Genomic DNA, 22,583 nt, shown 5'->3' on the forward strand with positions numbered 1-22,583 from the left:
AATCAAATTACCGAGATTTGTGATGGGGAGGGTGTAGTCTGCTCAACACCAGATGCAGTGGAGAAGGCTTTCATTTCATATTTCCAAACTCTGTTTACATCTGATTCACCAGCAATGAACATTCAATTAATGCAGCCCTTGAGTGCGAAGGAAGTAAGTGATGAGTGCCAAATATTGTGTATTTGGACCCCTTGATTTGCACTAGTTAGACCTTTAGCCTTGTTATTTTCTGATGTTTTGGTTAGTTTTTGTGTTTTTCTGTTTCTATAGGTCAATAAGAGAGGAATAGCAAATTTCATAAGGAAATGACTGGAAATTCGGAGGTCCTGAAAAGTTGATCGATCGAACTTAAAAGTAGATCGGTCAAAACTTTGCCCGAAGTCGATCGATTGAAATAAAAGTCGGTCGATCGATCGAAATTTCCCAGAACCTGCTTTTGCAGAGCGCGCCAGAACACCCAATCAGAAGCTCCTACATGACAAAAAGCAGCTATCCCTCTGATTTTCGCAACAGAACACGCTGGTTTCGTGTTCTTGGTTGTCTCTAGCAAGAGAGGAACCCTAGAGGAGGGTAGAGGAGTCATTCTACATGGGTTTCTAGCCCTAGTTTTCTTCTATAAAAGCCATAGCCATGCCTCCTTGTTGGGAGAGGAGAGAACAGTAGATAGGTTTAATTTCGTGCATTTTGTAGTGTATTTCAGTAGCTTTTGTTCTCAGACACTTCCTCTTTGTAAAGCTTTTCTTTTATTTCCATGGTTGTTCTTCATTTTCTTGTGGTGTTCTTAGTCATGGAAGGCTAGTAACCTCAACTAAGGTTGAGGATGAAATCTTTTCACTGATGACACTCACACTCTTGCTGTACCACTTGCATATTTAATGATATATCATATTCCATTCATTTAATGCTTTATCTTTTGCAATGAATGTGGTTAGTGGTGGAAATAGGACATTTGATGTGTTTCAACCGATGGATACATTGTTTTATCGGTTTGAATGATGATATCCATTGTGATTGAATGATACATTGGATGATTGGATTTCAAATTGGTACTCTTGTGAATTGTCTTTGTGTTGGATTCATTTAATGGTTCTAGGGTTTATGGTTGAGAAACTTGAATGATACCCTAAGCTTAATGTTCTTTGGGTATTCAAGTGGAAACCAAGAGTGTGAGTTGTTGGATTTGGTTGGGTGGATTCCTTAGCCTTAGTTCCTTTTAATTTGCATATTTCATTCCATCTCTTTTATTTAGTCTTTTGTTCTTGAATCAATCCTCAAACCTTTAGAACTAGGTTATGGACGATTTCTCAGTCTTCGGTTCATCTTTTGAGGAGTGTTTGCACCACCTCACGTTAGTTTTGGAGAGGTGTAAAGAGAAGAACCTGGTACTCAATTGGGAGAAGTGCCATTTTATGGTACAGCAAGGAATTGTGCTCGGGCACGTCATCTCTCGTCGGGGGATAGAGGTAGACAAGGAGAAGGTAGATCTGATATCCAACCTTCCGTCCCCACGGACGGTGAAAGAGGTTCGCTCTTTTCTGGGCCATGCAGGATTTTATCGGCGATTCATCCAGGATTTCAGCAAGATCGCCCGGCCCCTGTGCAAATTATTGGTGAAGGAGGCCCCTTTTATTTTTGATGAAGATTGCAAGAAGGCATTTGGGGCCTTGAAGGCAATTCTGACGTCCACACCCATCATTCGGCCCCCGAGCTGGGGTACACCTTTCGAGATCATGTGTGACGCCTCCGATTATGCCGTTGGAGCTGTGTTGGGGCAGCGCATTGACAAACTTCCCCTCGTCATTTATTATGCAAGTCGAACTCTGAACGACGCCCAGCTGAATTATTCGACCACTGAGAAGGAGCTGCTGGCAGTCGTATTTGCTCTGGACAAGTTTCGATCCTACCTACTAGGATCGAAAGTCATCATCTACTCGGACCACGTGGCATTGAAGTATCTTTTCTCCAAAAAGGATGCTAAATCTCGCCTCATCCGGTGGATTTTGCTCTTACAAGAGTTCGACATTGAGATTCGGGACAAGAAGGGCTCCGAAAATGTGGTGGCTGATCATCTCTCGAGGATTACCGTGGACTTCACGGAAGAAGCCGTCCCCATTTTTGAGACCTTCCCCGATGAGCAGTTGATGCATATTGCTCATGCTCACTCACTATGGTTTGCTGACATAGTAAACTATCTTGTCACTGGTCAAATGCCTTTGCATTGGGGGCGGCAAGATAAGTCCAAATTCATGTCCGTGGTGAAGAATTTTTTCTGAGAGGATCCTTACTTGTTCAAGTATTGTCCCGATCAGATCATTAGGAGATGCATTCCCGAGCCTGACCAATCCAGCGTCATCTCCTTCTGTCAGGATCATGCTTGTGGAGGCCACTTCAGTGCAAAGAAGACCGCTGCAAAGATTTTGCAGTGCGGATTTTACTGGCCTACCATCTTTCAAGACGCTCACACTTATTGTGTTTCATGCGAGCACTGTCAGAAGCTAGGGAGTATTTCACGTCGAAATATGATGCCCCTCAACCCGATTCTTATTGTTGAGATTTTTGATGTATGGGGCATTGATTTCATGGGACCTTTCCCAAACTCCTTCGGCTATCTGTACATTCTGGTTGCAGTGGACTACGTGTCCAAATGGGTGGAGGCGGTTGCCTGCAAGATCAATGACCACAGAGTTGTGGTCCAGTTTTTAAAAGACACTATATTTGCTCGTTTTGGTACTCCCCGAGCAATTATTAGTGATGGTGGAAAGCACTTCTGCAATTGGGTCTTTGAGCAGCTGATGAAGAAATATTGCATCATGCACAAGGTTGCCACTCCCTATCACCCTCAGACGAGTGGACAAGTGGAGGTTTCAAACAGAGAGATCAAGAGGATTTTAGAGAAGACGGTGAACCCGTCAAGGAAAGATTAGTCTCTCCGGTTGAACGATGCATTATGGGCATACCGAACAACGTTCAAGACACCGATTGGCATGTCGCCTTACCGTATCGTGTACGGGAAAGCATGCCATCTGCCTGTGGAGTTGGAGCACAAAGCCTACTGGGCCATTAAGCAGCTGAATTTCGATCTCACAAAGGCTGGCTCACAGAGGAAGCTCCAACTCAATGAATTGGAAGAGCTGAGGAACGATGCTTATGATTGTGCTAGGATGTACAAAGCACGGATGAAGAAGTCTCACGACCAGAACATATTGAGACGATCTTTTGAACCTGGTCAAAATGTCCTCCTTTACAATTCACGTCTGCATCTATTTCTAGGGAAGCTCCGATCTCGATGGACAGGCCCTTTCATAGTTCGATCAGTGTCTTCTTATAGGGGCATTGAGATTGAGGATCCAAAAAATGGCAGCACGTTCAAGGTAAACGGGCAACGACTGAAGCCATTTTTGGAGTTACAGAGTTCGGAGGTTGAGACGACCCATTTAGAGGATCCGAGTTACTCGGAGTAATTGTCGTCAGGATGGAAAGTCTAGCTGAAGACTGAAAACTTAGCACTTGTGGGAGGCAACCCTCATCATTTTTTCCTTATCATTTGATTTTATTTCTTGTGTTTTAGTTGTGATTTTCAGGACAGTGTCTGCCATTCAAGTTTGGGGGAGCGTTTCTCTTACAAGTCTGCCCAACTTGCATCACCTTTTCGGTATTGTATCTCTAGCCACATTGGGGACAATGTGTCCTTCTAGTTTGGGGGTGGGGTAGACATTTCTGTCTGTTTTCATTTAATTCTTGCTTTGTTGCCTTGTTAATACTCATTCAAAAAAAAAAAAAAAAAAAAACCTTATTGTTAGTTGAGCATGGCTACATCTTACTATGGTTTGCACCTTATTGGTTTGTTTAACATATGGAATTTCGCATATCATTAAAATCTGAGATCTTTTGACTCATCTTTGGATTAGAGAGACTTGACATGTTTAAGTTGTTTATCACAAGCACAGTAGCATCGTCTCTATGGGGTATGAGATTTGAATTAAAAATTATGGGTCTTGAGATTTGTAGGATGACTCATTGATGAAACCTTGGCTTATAGTAAAAAAAAAAATAATAATAAAAAAAAAATTTGCTTAGAATAATGTCACCAAGCTGAATTCTCATTAAGTAACCGGGCCCCTTGCTTCATTAAGCATTGGGTGTTCGCGTAAAAAGATGAGAATTTCAGTTTGGATGTTTGTTTGGCTAGTTTGACTTCGTAGCCTTTTTGACTTGAGTAATTAAGCCCTTAGGGATGTTTTTACATCTAGTGCCCTAAAACCATCTGGTTTGGGAGTCATTGGCCCAACACTCGCTACATGGGTCAATTAGAAAGCTTAAAGGAGACAAGCATTGCACAGCCGACACAAAAATAATAATAAATAATAATGAATGTAAGATAAGCCTTGGTTATTTGACGGAAGTCCTGCGAATTTTTGGATATATGTGCTTTGAGGAAAATCGAAACCCCATGACTCTATGTTATTCACACCTTACACTTTTGAACATGTGTTGTCTCAATTTTCCATCTATGAGTTGATCAATTTTTGATAACATGATAATGTGATATTCATTTTGTTAAACATGCTCATGATGTGTGAACCATATGTTTTAATGCGGATTTTTGCTCAATTGATAATATGGCATTTCAATGTTTGTGGGTATCATTTCTGGCAAACCCTCAGGAGACTTCACTCGTCCACTAGGGAGTCCTAGGGGTTTAAAAGGCTTGTTGCATATGCTAAATGCAATCGTTTCTCCCACGAAAGGGGACTTATGTTTCATGCTTTGATTTTGTTTTCCATTTTGTTTATGCTAAGGGACTAGCAAAATGTAAGTTTGGGGGTATTTGATGAGTGCCAAATATTGTGTATTTGGACCCCTTGATTTGCACTAGTTAGACCTTTAGCCTTATTATTTTCTGATGTTTTTGTTAGATTTTGTGTTTTTCTGTTTCTGTAGGTCAATAAGAGAGGAATGACAAATTTCATAAGGAAATGACTGGAAATTCGGAGGTCCTGAAAAGTTGATCGATCGAACTTAAAAGTAGATCGGTCGAAACTTTGCCCGAAGTCGATCGATCGAAATAAAAGTCGGTCGATCGATCAAAATTTTCCAGAACCTGCTTTTGCAGAGCGCGCCAGAACACCCAATCAGAAGCTCCTCCATGACAAAAAGCAGCTTTCCCTCTGATTTTCGCAGCAGAACACGCTGGTTTTGTGTTCTTGGTTGTCTCTAGCAAGAGAGGAACCCTAGAGGAGGGTAGAAGAGTCATTCTACATGGGTTTCTAGCCCTAGTTTTCTTCTATAAAAGCCATAGCCATGCCTCCTTGTAGAGAGAGGAGAGAACAGTAGATAGGTTTAATTTCGTGCATTTTGTAGTGTATTTCAGTAGCTTTTGTTCTCAGACACTTCCTCTTTGTAAAGCTTTTCTTTTATTTCCATGGTTGTTCTTCATTTTCTTGTGGTGTTCTTAGTCATGGAAGGCTAGTAACCTCAACTAAGGTTGAGGATGAAACCTTTTCACTGATGACACTCACACTCTTGCTGTACCACTTGCATATTTAATGATATATCATATTCCATTCATTTAATGCTTTATCTTTTGCAATGAATGTGGTTAGTGGTGGAAATAGGACATTTGATGTGTTTCAACCGATGGATACATTGTTTTATCGGTTTGAATGATGATATCCATTGTGATTGAATGATACATTGGATGATTTGATTTCAAATTGGTACTCTTTGTGATTTGTCTTTGTGTTGGATTCATTTAATGGTTCTAGGGTTTATGGTTGAGAAACTTGAATGACACCCTAAGCTTAATGTTCTTTGGGTGTTCAAGTGGAAACCAAGAGTGTGAGTTGTTGGATTTGGTTGGGTGGATTCCTTAGCCTTAGTTCCTTTTAATTTGCATATTTCATTCCATCTCTTTTATTTAGTCTTTTGTTCTTGAATCAATCCTCAAACCTTTGGAACTAGGTTAAAATGAGGTTAATTAAACAAGACACCAATATTTGACCATTTGCCTGTGGATTTGACCTCGCACTTGCACACACTATATTGCAAACGATTTGTGCGCTTGCGAGTACTCTTTAAAACACACATCAGTAAGCAACTAGCACCCTTTGTAATATGGCAGCTCTAAAAGCTCCAGATCCAAATAGTTTTGCAGCATGTTTTTATCAAGAAAATTGGGCATTTATTGGCGGCGAGGTATGCAAAGCAGTCACTAACTTTTTCACAATTGGGCAGATGGATAGAGAGGTAAATACTACTCACATTGTGTTAATCCCAAAAAAACATCCTACCTTAGTAATTGAATGTCAGCCTATTAGCCTCTATAATGTTTTGTACAAAATCATCTCTAAGGTGCTGGTGAATAGACTAAAACATGTTCTCCCACATGTGGTATCACATAATCAGAGTGCTTTTATCCCTGAAAAACTGATTTATGATAATGTCTTAGCGGCATACGAGACATTACACTTCATGCAAACTAGAATGTGGGAAAAAGCAGGCTTTATGGCATTGAAGTAAGATGTGAGTAAGCCCTATGACAGAGTAGAATGGGTTTTTTTGGAGGCGCTACTACTTAGGAGGGGTTTTGATTTGAGATGGGCCAGGTTGATTATGCAGTGTATTAAGACTATTCGATACTCCATTCTTATTAAGGGCCAACCTGTGGGGAACATTTGTCCCACTAGAGGAATCCAGCAATGAGATCCTCTATCTCCTTATTCGTTTATTTTCTATGCAGAAGCTCTCAGCTTTCTTCTTCATCATGTGGAACGGACGTGGTGGTTAACTGGAATCCCTACACCGACTTCAACTGAATCATTTATTTTTTGCAGATGATAGCCTACTATTTTGCAAGGCCACTTCACGAGACTGGCACAAATTGTCAAACTTGCTGGAGAGGTACGAGATGGCTTCAGGCCAAAGGCTGAATAAAGACAAAACTTCAATCTTCTTTAGTTGAAATACAAGTACCGAGGCTAGAGCATGCCTCCTTCAATTATTAGGACTCCAAGCTACTTAGAGGTATGACAAATATTTGGGCCTTCCAGCTCTAATTGGTAAGTCCAAAGTCAAAGAGTTCCAAAGTATTAAAGATCGAGTATGGAGGAGGCTAAATGATTGTAAATTGAAATTCCTCTCTCAAGCAGGGAAGGAGATACTCCTTAAAGCTATTATCCAAGCTATACCTACCTATAGCATGAGTGTTTTTCTATTACCAAAGGTATTGTGCAAGGATATTAATGCGATGATGCAAAGATTCTGGTAGAGGGAATTAGAAAATAAGTCAAAAATACATTGGATGAGCTAGGAGAAAATGGGGTATTCCAAGGCACAATGGGGTATGGGATTTAGGGAACAACAATGTTTCAACAAAGCTCTTTTGGCAAAATAGTGTTGGCGACTGCTATAGAATCTCCACAATTTGGTGGCCCAAATCATGAAGGCCAAATATTACCCACATGGGTCCTTTATGGAGGCAGTACTATGTAAAAGGCCATCGTTTGCGTAGAGGAGCATTTCATCAACTCGTAAGCTGCTAAACGAAGGGATGATGTGGAGAATTGGGAGTGGAGAGAACAGTCAACATTTGGGGTGATAAATGGCTGCCAACCCCTACGACATTTTCTATACAATCACCGAGGAGGTCCATTTCGTAACATGCAAAAGTGTTAGAGCTCATAGACCCAGTTACTAAGGGATGGGATGTACCGAAGATAAAACATATTTTTTGGGCGGATGAGGCCGAGATTACCCTCAGATTCTGTTGAGCAAATATCAGCAACAAGATGTTTTGATTTGGAGGGGCTCCTCAACGTGCAATTTTACTTTAAGGAGTGCTTATCACATGGAAAAAGACCAAACTGAAAGAAAAAGAGGGGTGGGTTCTACCTCTTCATCAATGAGTAATGTCTAGAAGTTAATATGGGACATGTAGATACCCAATTCAATTAAAATGGTCCTATGGAGAGCTTGTCATAATATTCTTCCTACAAAAGTGAATTTGTAAAAGCGAGGTATTGTTCTAGACCTAGTTTGTCAGTTCTGTCAGATGGAGGGTGAATCGACCTACAATATTCTATGGGAATGTAGTTCAGCAAAAATGTATGGAGAGCGTGTGGTATTAGGATATAGAAGAGCTCAGTGAACGGAAATAACTTTATTGATTTATTGGAGTATAAGATGGGACGATTTATGGCAAAAGAAATATGGTTTTTTGCAGTATTAGCCCACAAAATTTGGTTCTGAAGAAACACAGTGGTACATTGGGGGGGGGGGGGGTGTTCACTCACCCAAACCAACTAATCTCTAAAGCTGCCCAATCTTTAAAAGAATTTTCAAAAGCTAATGCTAAAGATGTACAGGCTCGAATCCCCATTGCCCCATTGGCAATCCTGTACCAGAAATATGGAAAGCTCCACCCATTGGTATGTAGAAAATTAATTGGGATGTGGCCATTGAATCCAAAAATATGTGCATGGTATTGGCATTATTGCAAGGGATTGCGAAGGGCAGGTAATCGGGAAAAATGTTAGACTATATGTATAAGGCAAGAACCTGTGGTGGCTGAAGCCTAAGTGGCTTTGTGTGCTGGGGAATTTTGTTGCGACCTAGGACTCCAGAATATTATCTTCGAAGGGGACTTCTCACAGGTCGTTAATGTGGTCAAGACAAATGGCGCAAACTGATACATGTACAGACAATTGGTGGCGGATATACAAATGGTTTTGAAAATAAATAGACTCCTAAATTTAATGTGTGCGTGATCAATTTGTGTAACAAAATATCTAAATGCGGAATTAAAAGAACACATATATTTTGTTAATAAAGTAGAAACTCAATTAAGAGAAAAACCACTCCGGGACAGCCAAACCCAGGAAATCCACTATTCAGAAGACAAAGTTAGTTACAAGGCAGTAATACTCATATAACCCGATGCAGTAGTCGTACCTCTAACTCTGACACGTACTTATATGCGAACACCTCCCAACTAGGTTTCTTACCTGAAGGGGTTTTCAATGGACTCATTTAGCTTATGGCTCATCTCTAAGCTAGATTTCAAAGCGTTAATCAAATCACACAATAAACACCCTAAGAGAGTTAGCACATATCATAATCTCTGCCTAAACACCATCTCTTAGTACAAATGAATTCAGTATCGAATTCTGTAAATAATACAAGCCTAGAGACCTCTATTTATATGCTTTAGAAGACCTATTACAATACTAATTCAGAGTTTTCTGGCAGCGTCTGGACTTAGATAGTGGGCATCCAGACGGCAAGCAGCAACTAACTTCTATTACGTGCTTCACGAGTTTCTTCATTAAACTCCAATCTCCATGTCCGGACAGTGTTGCCCTAGCGTCCGGACGGTTGCATGCTGTCTTTATCAACCATGTCTGCTGAGCTGTTCAGAATCTTCTCGAAATTGATGGGCGTCCGGGTGTTTCTCTAGGCCGTCCGAATGGTTAATTGGGGAACCAACTTTGCTGAGTTGTAAACTGCGCAAAATCTTCCTAGACTCTGGAAATTACTTTCTTGATGCTGTGACACTGATACTTGTCATATTAAGGCATTTTCATAGTTGAGAAAATATGCTATGAATATTTTGTAAGACTCTAAATAATTGCGGCGTCTCTATTTCAACAGTATACTAATATGGCAATGATTTTGTCAACAGAATGTAGCCAATAAAATTAACAGGTTTTGTCTACTCGACGGATAGAGTATGCGGCACATGGTCTTCTTAAGGCAACGTGTTGTGCAAATATCTACCTAAATAAATAGGCAAATAATTGTACGTTTTACTCGCAAGTGCACAAGATCAAAACAGTAGTATAGCAGACAAATACGAGATCATTCCCACGAGGATTGGTATAAATTGTATTTAAAGAGAAATTCCTAAAAGCGATATGTTGAATAAAACGGGATAAAAGATTGAATTAAAAATACTATGAAGAAAAGGTAGGGCTTCGATATCCACCGCTAATCATACTCAAGTAAGATTTGCAATATGCACAATACTACAATCATAACATGATGCTTAATGCTTACCAGCCACAAGGGAATGGTATCTTCTCCTAAAGCTATTGATTTCCCTGAGCAACGAGTTAGACAAGGTATCTACTCTAACTATTTTCTTCCTTAAAGGATTTAGCATGGTATCTACTACGTTGTTCTTCAAGGAAGCATAAATCTATGGAAATCAGTAAACACACTCAGATTGGAATATGGTATCTATTTTAGTTATTTTTATGTTGATTAATCCAAGAACCTGTGTTGTGGTTCTTTCGTTACTTTATTATGCCCAGGACTCGGTCATCCAAATTGACATAAATAACAAATCCATACCACATGCATATGATGGCCAAACATAAATATGCGAGGAATTCAAGAAACTAGAATTAATCAAGTTAAGCATCAATATATAAATTGTAGTAAAGCAAATTGAAAAACTTAAAGAGACATGATTAGGGCTTCAATCGAGCCCTAATTAAAGTATTAGTTACAACAAATATAAATTAAATTATATACATACAGAAAATAAATAAAGGAATAAAGAAAATAAAAACTAAAAAGAACCTCCTTCTTGATGTAGCCTTTGATTCTTCTTCAAAGCTTGTGTGTCTTTTCTTCAAAGGCTAGAGGCCTATTTATAGGGATTAGAGAAGCTCTAGAAGCTCTAGAATTCCTATTACAATTCTAAGTAGGTCTTCTAGTCGAAATAGAATAATTACAAGTCTTTTCCTTTTCTGAAATTTCTATCCAAGTAGGAAAAGGATTCCAAAATTCGTACAGATTTGCGGTCTTTTATTACGGGGCGATTTTGGCATGGTAAACGTCCGAATTAGGAAAAACATATTTGTTGCATTTATTATTAGCTTTCCAACACCACAAATTTTGTTGCAATCTGATACTTGAACCGAAAGTTATGATTAAATTACTGAGACGTGCTCATTCTGGATTCTTTCCAAAAATAACGAATTTTTGCTAACTTCTATTTCTTTAAATTCTAATTTGATTGGAATTGAATCTATCCAAAAGTGAGTTTGCTGACTTCATTATAATCTTGGAATTTGATGGATTTTCTTCCAAAACCTGTAAAATACAAGAAAACACAAAAACAACACAAAACATCAAACTATAACAAAACTAAGAGCTTAACATATGTAAATTAAGGGGCTTAAATGTGTAACATTCAGCACTTATCACAACGGTAAAACAAATCATGGATAGAGTATGGATTGAAGAAATTCCTGAAGGTATTCGTGATGTAATTTTCAAGCAATTTGCTCGTGCTTCATAAAGTGTTAGGCTCTTGTTCATTTCTATAGTTTTTGCTCTAGCTTTCCCCATCAGGTTGAATAAAGTTCAAAGATATATATATATATATATATATATATATATATATATATATATATATATATATATATATATATATATATATATATATATATATATATATATATAAAATGATTAGTAAATATTAGAAAAGATACCCAAAATTCTTAACTACAACATTAATCGATAGAATTAGTTTCTTAAACCCCCATCACAATGCCTTAGAAACTATGATCAGGGCAGTTTGAGGCGCGCAGAAGCAACTTGTTGAAGGGGTATGTATTTGTATTAATCCAACTACAAGGAAAAACAAAGGCATGAAAACAAAGATGTCTTTGACTTTGAAGGGTATTTTTCAAAGCTCATCTCACCTTTCACATTCCCATCACTGCAAGATCAAGAAAGTCTAGTTTGATTGCGAAACAATTTCTTCCTTTGTAGATAGCAAACCGACACAATTATGGATAAATTTATCTACTTTTTTTAATGATTTTACTTACTGTTTTATGTTAGTAAGTCTCATTTAAACTATGATCGTCATATTTCTTGCCATCTTTTGGGTGATTTTGCACTGTTGACTGTATGATGACTCCATATTAACTTCCAGATGGTGTAAATTAACCACTTTTTTCTTTGCTAAATTTGTTAAAATTATCTTAAAGTCTTGATCAAATTATTATCACAGTAGTAATAAAGATATGCGTGAGGATTTAAGACACCTAAAAGTCTTCAACTTTTTTGGTAGGTAGAAAATTCCTGTAACTTCTTCTTGGTTATGAGTCAAGTCCTCAAAGGGACTTTATGGGGTAGCAAAAGGACAAAAAAGTAAAAGGAAAAAGAGAGAGAGAAAAATCCGCCTTTCCATCCTTCCATGGTTGTGTGCAATGTGGGGATAGGGTCACGATTCAGTGGAGGCTTGAAAACAGTCGACCTCGGAAAAGATGGTTTCTTGGATAATATTAGCAAAATTTCTTATAATATCTTCCAAATTTGAAAAATTAGGAACATAATTATTAGTGAGATGAGATCAAGTGTCCACATCATTCCATGTGGTTGCCCGCAATTGAAAGTGCATGTATGTGTGTATTTGTGACATGTATCCATGCATAGATCTGGCCGTGGATGGTCATACAGCAAGCATCTCGTCTACATTCACTCTCTTATGTCTTCTTTTGTGATGAAGACCACTAGCGATGGGGTTTACTATACGCATATCATATCTCAAACCCATCAAATTTGTGGACAAACAAATATCAGGAAACAAAATATCATCCTGGAGTGGAGGAAGATGACCATCGAAGTTTCTCCTCATGTGATCTATACTATGTTGTATAGAGGCAAACCTTTGGGAGTAGGAAACTAAACAATCATGGGAAGCCAGGTTTCAGGGGGACTCACGTTGTCTTCACATAATAAATAGAATAAAAAACAAGTCAATTAGGCAACACTTTACACAGTATTTGTAAACCTGTCTTCCATATGAAATAGGAAAGGGAAAAGGGAACATATTAGTAACTCGGCCGACTAGTATCATCATTATCATCCAGAATAAGGCTGACTCCATTGTTCTTAAGAGCATTGACAATGGCCCATACCTTGGTGCGGTTCTTGAACCCTTTTTTTTCTACTTCCTTGTTTACATCAACATGAATCCCTCTTCCCTGCCCTTGTTCAAGACCCTCCACCTTCAGTCGCATGGCCAACACCTCCCCAACAACTGCTGCTGCCTTGGCATTGCAAGACCGGCCGCACTCAAGTGAATCCTTGATAGCATGCTCAACTGTTGACACCGTTGCAACAATCCGTCCATTATTTCTGTCCACCACATTTGCTGTGATGTACTTTATTGATATGAACAATCGGAGCACATAACGCTTTAACACAGTCATTCTTCAACAGCCCTGATGTTTCGTTCATGATAAATCAACTAGATTTCAAATTACATCTAAAACAGAAGCATCATAAGACTAAAACTTTAATTCTAAACTTTTATGGGGTGTAACCTAACCCTAAACATAGTCCACAGAAGAACTTCAACAAATTAATCCTGTAACTATCACTGTGGCATAGCCACATGTAAGTTCTGCTTAGATCCACAAAAATAGCAATGGCAGCAGCATAGAACTGAAAAAAGAATAAACTAGAAGGAATGAAATTCTCCCTGAAAACCAAGATAACAATTGTGGTGTAGGTTTGCTCAATATGGGTACAACCCCCACCCCCATACCCCCCACCACCACAAGAAAATCAAAGAAAATTAAAAAAGCCAGATCAAAGAATGAAATTTCCACGGAGAAATAAAGCAGAAATGATACACATGGCCAACACAGGCGTTGCACTAAAGGAAGTCATATTTGCCTGGAACAAGAGGCATGTGGATAAAAACTTATTGCACTCAAACAATGAAATTTTACGGCAGTAGGACTAGTGTTTTGTCTAAAGATTTGATGATTGCCAAGAGGAATATTAGCACTCCACTCCAATAATATTGGAAGAAGAGGTCCTGAAATATTCTGGGCATACCAAGACCTATACGGAGACACGAGATTTACTGAATCCATAATGTTTGTCCTCAAAGGCTATTATACTACCACCTTAACAAATGAATCATATAACTATCAGGGTGACAGAGACACATATTAGGTTTTGTTTAGATCCACCAAAATAAAAATCGTGGCAGGATATAGAAGAACTTTGAGGGAGAGGTCCAGCTAATCTGGCATCAGGGCTTAGTTTTGTGGTGACTTCTTCTTAATGACAAATGAAATTAATTCACTTTCCACCCAATTAGCTCAAGCTCGAGGGAAGCAGATTAAATAAGAAAACTATATTATTGGTAGACCATAATAGCACTAGCCACCACCATGTGCACAAATCAAGTGGTAAAGGCCTTGGTCTTGGTGGCATTTCTATCAGGTTTATGATTCGAATCCCCTTGGATACAAACAATTCCTTGGGTCCAGCCCGCTGGCGAAACTGGAGTATTACCCCATCCGTGTGAAATGGGCATTTTGCATAGGTCAGAGGTTTACCCAACGGGGGTGGGTAAACGAATAGGTCTTGCCTTGGAGGGGTTCCACGTCATAAAATTTCTCATCAACTAATTTCTCATGTTCATTCCCAACTATTAACAATAATAAGGTTTTTGGATTCTGTATTGTTGCACTCATATCCATCAACATTAGTACCTACAATACAGAGAGTAGTGTGGATGGTGACAAATATTTTAAAAGACAAACCATTGGAGCAAGGAAAAAGATTAGCCAACGCAAAGTCAATAAATTCATCAGTCACATTTTTTGTGCTCGAAAAATTTCTAGACTTCCAAAACACTTTACTCACCTTGCAAGCAACATCAATAGAAAAGTAAAAGAAAGCAAAATAGAGAAAATGCTAACTTCCTAATGGAGCCATCCAAAAATTTAGAATAGTTTGTAATGGTGTACCATGGAATTAAACAACAAAATGCATAAAGAAAGAAAATAGAAGAAAGTACTCAGATGTAAGGTAATCCTAGGTGGAGCTCAGCTTTTCTTTTACTCACAGAGACTATAGCAACTCAAGCTGTCACAAACTGCAGCACACCACCCACCAGAACTCTACCGGGTAATGCGAAATTGGATCAATATAACTTATCATTAATTAAAAAGAAAAAACAGGATAGAACTATCAATATGAACAAAGGACGCAGATCAATTTCACTTTCCAAATGTGAAATTCTTAATCCTTTCACATTGAAAGAGAAAGAGAACAGCAGGTATAAACATATACTATACACGAAAAAAGATAATCCTTCTAATTGTCAAATTCTCCATTTCTTAGGAAATGGGCTGACCAATGCTTTTCTTAGATGAGAGCTTAACCACCCATATTCACATTACTGAAGTCATTGAAGGAGGTAACTGAAACTCTAATCAGAAATCAAAGCTCAAATCACTTCAAATGCCATATGAAACCTTAAGAAAGAACAGAAAATAGAAATGACACCTCTAAAGTTCAAGTGTAACATTATCTATAATGAAATTTCTTCCCTCAAACTATTCCAACATACGGTATCTTACTTTTACAAAGGGAACATAGTAAATTCCATTGTGTCACGATAGCTTATGACTCATAGCAAAGCCCACATTTAGTTCTCACACCCATGAATCTTTAAGGATACTAAATCTAAAGGAGAAATGGAAAAAATAAGCAAAAAAATCCAAAATTATAGACAATATGCAAAGGAAATTTCATGTTCAAGATGCACAACAGTTCAACTTTTTAGACCCCATTTTGTATTTATGAGAAGCTTGTATAAAATTTCTTTAAAAATAATTCCTTTATATTGAGGAAAATGATCAATCCATAAGAAGTACATCATTTTCCCTGCTAATTTTTTTTCAAGAAATAAGCTAGAGCTCTGTAAACATTTGCAAAGATCATAGGCTATAAAAAAATATACATCCCCAAATAAAATAACCATAAATGTCAAATACATTCGTACTCCAAATATTAAAATCCTAACTATGATGTGTAATCTCAGCAGCATATCTGGGTTTAACACACCTAGAGTCTACAAACTCCAAAGCTCAATCGTTCACTAAACAACTAACATTTCTGCAAAGTATAATGAAATACCATAGAAAAAAAAAAACCTCCAAATACAATTCAACAATAATTCATCTGAACACAAGCCACCAAAGTCATTAGAAATATCTCCAAAACCAATTGTTCTCAATCTACAATTTATACAACCACTAACGACAAACCTCAACTCGAGGGATCACCATCTAGCTCTAAAAATTCATGATATTCAACATAAGTGAGCCAACACTCAGTAAGTAGTTTAGAGATAACAGGTGCAAGTTTCCTGACAAGTTTCCAAATCTTTAATGAGTTTAAGAAATAAAATTTTCCATCAAGTTACCCAAAATATACAACAAAACATCTTTTTAAATAAGCAAGTAGTCCAATAAATCACCACTCACCATCAAATGGTAAAATCAAGATGCTCATCATTTCTAAGGTAACAATTCATAAATTTCCTCATATGAAAATTATGCATTGTCAATATTGTTACATTTTTCACTAGTGATAAACTAAAAAGGTAACACATAATATTATATTGAAAAGCGAGTAGATCCATGAAAAAGGTTCCAAAATGCTATTTGATCAAAAAGATGCTTTCATGCAATAAACTTTAATATTTTAAAGGCTTTGAGGAGCAGGAGGTGTGGGAGGTGGTGCGGGAGATGAATCGGGATAAGGCACCGGGGCCTGATGGTTTTTCTATGGCTTTTTTTCAAAAATGTTGAGGGGTTCTCAAAAAAGATATTATGGCGGTATTTTCAGAATTTTATAGTAGTTGCCAGTTTGAGAGGAGTTTGAATGCAACATTTGTTTCCCTTATTCCTAAGAAGGCTGATGCTTTGGAGGTTAAGGATTTTAGGCCTATCAGTTTGGTGGGAGGGGTCTATAAAATTATTTCTAAGGTCCTTGCTAATAGGCTCAAATCAGTGCTGGGGAAAATTATTTCGAACTCTCAGAATGCTTTTGTTGGTGGAAGGCAAATCTTGGATTCGGTTCTTATAGCCAATGAATGTCTGGATAGCCAAAGGCGGTCAGGGGAGGCCGGATTATTGTGCAAACTGGATTTGGAGAAAGCTTATGATCACTTGAATTGGGATTTCCTCCTTTACATGCTTCAGAGGTGTGGGTTTGGGGAGAGGTGGAGAGAATGGATTAAATTTTGCATTTCTACGATAAAATTTTCCATTTTGGTTAATGGCGTCCCTTCTGGTTTCTTTCAGAGCTCGCGGGGGATTAGGCAAGGTGATCCTCTTTCTCCTCTGCTGTTTGTGGTGGTTATGGAAGCGCTTAGCAGGATGTTGAATGTGGCTATGCTCCAAGGCTTACTTTCAGGCTTCTCAGTGGGCTTCAGGGGTAATGAAGCTTTAGTGGTAAATCATTTATTGTTTACGGATGATACTTTAATTTTTTGTGGAGCACAGGTCGAGCATGTTCGAAATTTGAGGTATACTTTCTTATGTTTCGAAGCAATGTCAGGGTTGAGGATCAATTTAGGCAAATCCGAATTGGTCCCTATTGGCGAGGTGGAAGATGTAGAGTCTTTGGCTCATATTCTGGGTTCTAGAATTGGGTCTCTGCCGATGACTTATTTGGGTATGCCGTTGGGGGTGTCGTTCAAATCTATTTCTATTTGGAATGGAGTTATTGAGAAGGTGGAACGAAGGTTAGCTAGTTGGAAGAAACTTTATTTGTCCAAGGGTGGAAGGGTGACTTTGATTCACAATACTCTTTCTAGCATTCCTACTTATTACTTATCTCTGTTCCCTATTCCTGTGAGTGTAGCTAAGAAACTGGAGCGGCTTTAAAGGGAGTTTCAGTGGAGTGGTTTGGGTGATGAGACTAAATTTCATTTAGTCAATTGGCATCGAGTCTGTACTCCAATTAAGGCTGGTGGATTGGGTGTTCGTAATGTTGTTAATTTTAATCAAGCCTTATTGGGGAAATGAATTTGGAGGTTCTCTCAAGAGCGCGATGCTTTGTGGAGATCGGTGATTGAGGTGAAGTATGGGAGTGTGAGAGGAGGTTGGTGTTCCTTACCAGTTACGGGGCCTTATGGTGTCAGTGTTTGGAAGTTTATTCGAAGGGGGTGGGATAGTGTTGCCAAGTTTTTGCGGTTTGAGGTGGGTGATGGGTCTCATATTCGCTTTTGGCATGATCTTTGGTGTGGGGACAAGCCTCTCAAGCTCTGTTATCCAACTTTGTACTCTATTGCGTGTTCTCCTGATGCTTGGGTGGTTGATAATTTGTCTGTGGTAGGAGGCGTGATTCATTGGAATGTTCTCTTTACGCGCTATGCTCAGGATTGGGAGGTGGAGATGGTGATGTCCTTCTTTGATCAGTTATACTCTACTCAGGTTCGGTATGGGGAGGTTGATAGGGTGGTGTGGAATCTTTCCAAGAGGAGGAATTTTGAGGTGAAGACTTTCTACAAAGCTTTAGTGTGTCACGAGGCAGCCTCTTTTCCTTGTAAGGGTATTTAGCGTGTTAAAGCTCCGAAGCGGGTGGCCTTTTTTGTTTGGACAGCGGCTTTAGGAAAGATCTTAACTTATGACAATTTACGTAGGCGTGGTATTGTGGTGGTAGAGTGGTGTGTTATGTGTAAGAAGCATGGGGAGTCCGTTGATCACCTCCTTCTTCATTGTGATGTGGCACGAGTTGTTTGGAGTTTTTTCTATAGCTTGTTTGGGGTGGAGTGGGTTATGCCTAGTAGTGTGTTGGATTTATTGGCTGGTTGGGGCACTGTGCTGGGTCGTGGTCCTAGTTTCCGTATTTGAAAGCAGGTTCCTTTATTTGTTTTGTGGGGCTTGTGGCGTGTGAGAAATTCTAAGCTTTTTGAGGATGTGGAGGTTTCGGTTGGGGCTCTTTGTAGAAATGTGCTTAATATGTTATATCTTTGGGTGTCGGCGCATAGCCCGGGTAGTATGTTGTTCGCTAACATTTTACTTTCTTGTTCTTTTATTTCCTCTGTATAGGGGCTTCTTTTGTATACTTCCTGTGTACTAGGGTTGCGCCCCTCTGCGCTTTTTAATGAAATCTTACTTATCAAAAAAAATATTTTAAAAAACCTACTAACTAGCTACTTTTCTCACTCACAAGCAAAATCTAAAATCTTTCCTGAACCATCTCAAACAAACTTGAGTAGTAGAACCTCACCAAGAATGAACAAACCTATCAAGTAGGTATGATAGCTGAAATCTACAATTAACTAAAGCAAAAATAGAGTGAGAAAAAAAGTAACTGAAATGTCATTTTTCATTTAAAGGACAACAAGAAGAAGAAGAAATTTCTTTGCCAATAGCATGGTAACCTAAAACAGGACAGCCCCAATTTCCACCAAATTCTTCCAAAAGCTTAAATAGTACAAATACATGCTGCTGAAAACAAAACCTGGCCCAGTTTACAAAACCAACCCAAACGACCTTCAAACTTCTTCAAGAAGCATCCAACCAGCTATAATTCACAACGGAGGTGCCTTACACCTCCAAATCATTCCAACAACCCCTAAAAACACAAATTTGATCCCCAACAATACAGATGTAAAAAAGCCATGTCTTGGTCTAGGACTTCCAAATTTTAACCGAGCTCCCAACATTATCATTGATAGTTCCAGCCCACCAATTACAAAACAAAAGTTGTAAAAAAATGTTTTTCGATATTCAAATAAAGTTTCCATGGCTTCTCATAGCCATTCCCAAAGCCGATTTACAGCATTTAAGAAAAAAATCCAATTTTAGCTATAAAACCTAACTTGAATCAAGTCCATGAAAATCAAGTTTATAATTAATAGAGACAATGTTTAACAACATACCCTGCCAGTAAATCAGCCGTTAAAACAGCTTTTACAAATTCTAAATATGCCTCATAAAATCAAGCATTTTTCCATAGAGGCATAAGTTAGCAAGCTAGAACAACCCTTACCATGGGTTAAGCCTCTTCTTCTCTTCATTCAAGCAACTCTAACAGCTCCATTTGACACAAAACATAAGACCCTAAAGAAACCCAATTCAGGAAACTTTGAATTTGAAATAAAATGAGTCGTTACCTTGATTCTTGTCAAGCCAAACCTAGAGAGAGTTCACACTTAACTTTTAGGTGAGTTAAACACAATCCAATGACTGGGACTGTGGAAAAGATGGCTGTAAAGAGAAGTTTCAGGTGGTGGGTGGTGGCATGACCAATTGGTGAACAGAAGAGACCTCTTGCAAGGTTTGGCAAAGAGAAAACTAGAGAGAGAGAGAAAGAGAGAGATTCACTTCAATGGCACCAGCTAGTTTCAATTTGCTCCGCTGGTAGGGGTGGATTTGGTGGTTGTTCTTGGTTCATGAGGATGTGTGTGAATTGGAAAGCAAGGGGGATTTTGCTTCACAGGTAGAGATTCTGAAATTTATGAAGTAATCAAGGAATTTAGAAGCATTTCCGAACATTGGCTTAGGTATATGTTTTACTCAACTTTTCCTTTTTGATGGATTGAGTAAGTTTGTGTTACGGGATGGTAAGGAGAAATGGGTTGTGGGGTTGGTGGTTTTTCTTCTCAATAAGGGGTATTTTAGTTGTTTTCTTCATTTTTGTTACATGTAACACTTAATTTGAAGGGTGGGATACATAGCAACGATTTGTTCAAATTAGGGGTATGGGTCAATCTTTCAAATTGAAAGTTCGGTAGAAAAATTACAATAAGGATGGTACTTTGAGTGGCAAAGTGCTATTTCTTCAAAATAAATATTATCTTCAAAATAAAATGGATCACAATTTATAGACATCAACAAGACTATATCGAGTGAGTCAATGAATCTTAAACAAACTTGATGTTTTGGCAAATATGGTCTATCCATTATAAGAATGGGGATGTGTTACAATGTGCTTTCCGATACAACACAATTAGCTTCCCATGAACCTCAAATTCTTTGTAATAACAACTTCACACAAAAAGCAACTGGAAGCAACTTTCTTACAAAATCACTTTCCTATCACTTGGGAAGCTAAAAACCCCAATAATTCTCCCAAATTCAAACCAGCTCCCATCTCCACCACAAAACAAAACAAAAAAAAAAAAAAAAACCCCTCTTTAATTATCAGATTTGAAGGAACAGCAAGACCTAATCGTGGGCTATTATAGAATTGGATTTTAAGGGGACCTCTACACAATTGTTTTTCTTCTACCTTACGAACATCAAAGCAAAGTGGATGAGACATTGTGGGTGCCATTTATTTTCCGGAGTGAATTCCTAAAGACACCTTTTAACAAAATTCGGTTTGTTTGCAGAGAGAGCTAAAGTTATAAGGGAAAATGAGTTTAACTGAATAAACAAAAATATGGAAATGCATGTCTTAAGGAAAGAAAAATCAAAGAAAGACATTGGAGAAAATATATAATCAACCAAATAGCAGTAAAGGTTTAATTGCGACTGTAAAAAGTAGAAGCAAAACAGAACGGAAAGAAGTAAACAATTAGCTGCACATAATGTTTAATGAAGACTTACCTAAACTCGGTTAGCAAAGAAGGGAAACCAGGAAGAGCCATCGATCGCGGCGACCTGTGAGCAACACATGAAATTTAAAGACGTAGAGGGAGAGGGTTTTGAGTTTTGAAAAAGGCAAGCGACAGCTTAGCAGTTTTAACTCCAAAACTCGGCGTTCCGCTTATTATGGTTTTGTTTCGAAATTGTATTCCAACACAAATTTTCTACAGAAACTCTTACAAATTGGTCTTCAAAAAACTACGTCATTCTCACGTGCAAATTGCAAGGCCGGTTTATAAGAAATTTCTGGATTCCTATTTTTAGGTTTATTTTGTTGGATCGGGCTTATTGTTGGAGGGGAAATGATTGCTGGGGGGATACTCATCCGTCCCCCAGCACCCATTGATAATAAAAAAAAATAGGTGTTTCTTAAAAAGTTGTCTCTGATGTCACGTCAGAAACAACTTTTTAATAAAAACTAATTTTTTTTATAGAAAAGGGGGTGACGGGGGACGGATGAGTGTCCCCTGTCTAGCAGGCCTCTTGTTGGAGAAAAACAGGAAATTTTTACAAAAATCAACGGTCCAAAGTTAACCAAATGATTCACGTGTGAAAAATAAATATGACTTCTATTTTACTCTGTGTGTGTGCACAATGTGTAACAAAATATTGTAGATGCGAAATTTAAAGAACACAAATATTTTCTCAACGAAGTGGAAATTCAATTAAGAAAAAAATCAGTCTGAGACAGCTAAACCCAGGAATCAACTATCAGAAGACAAAGCTAGTACAAAGACAGTAACACTCACATATCCAATGCAGCGATCGTATCTTGCACTCTGACACGTAACCCAACTTGAATGCTTCCCAACCAAGTCTCTAACTTGAAGGAATTTTCTATGGATTCCTTTACCTTAGGGCTCCTTGGTGTGCTGTCGTAGGCAACCAAAAATAAAACATTTACTTTTGAAAATATATGAAGTAGTGCAAGTAAGGGTCAATCCCACAGAGAGTATTTTGCCTAGTTTTATGTTACGTGAATAAGGATGAGGGTTTTTTGAGTATAACGAAAATAATTTTAAGAATAACAATTAAGGAACAATTCAAATTAAAGTATAAATCAAAAGAACAAACATTGGTCTAAGTCAACATCCACCATCGAAATTTTACAACTGATCATCAATGCAAGTATATATCAATTCATATTTTGAA

The 22,583-nt window shown here is 38.2% G+C and overlaps 1 protein-coding gene across 1 annotated transcript; it reads right to left on the reverse strand.

Moving 5' to 3' along the window:
- Nucleotides 1-12,722: 12,722 nt before the first annotated feature.
- LOC133878081 (uncharacterized) lies at nt 12,723-21,594 on the reverse strand. The gene is made up of 2 exons (XM_062316574.1): nt 21,393-21,594; nt 12,723-13,241 (listed from the first exon to the last, which is right to left on the reverse strand). The coding sequence occupies exon 2, from the start codon at nt 13,227-13,229 to the stop codon at nt 12,849-12,851; it is 381 nt and encodes a 126-aa protein (XP_062172558.1). The 5' UTR covers nt 13,230-13,241; nt 21,393-21,594; the 3' UTR covers nt 12,723-12,848.
- Between the last annotated feature and the right edge of the window lie 989 nt (nt 21,595-22,583).

The sequence above is a fragment of the Alnus glutinosa genome, chromosome 9, assembly GCF_958979055.1.
Source record: "Alnus glutinosa chromosome 9, dhAlnGlut1.1, whole genome shotgun sequence".
Lineage (NCBI taxonomy): Eukaryota > Viridiplantae > Streptophyta > Magnoliopsida > Fagales > Betulaceae > Alnus > Alnus glutinosa.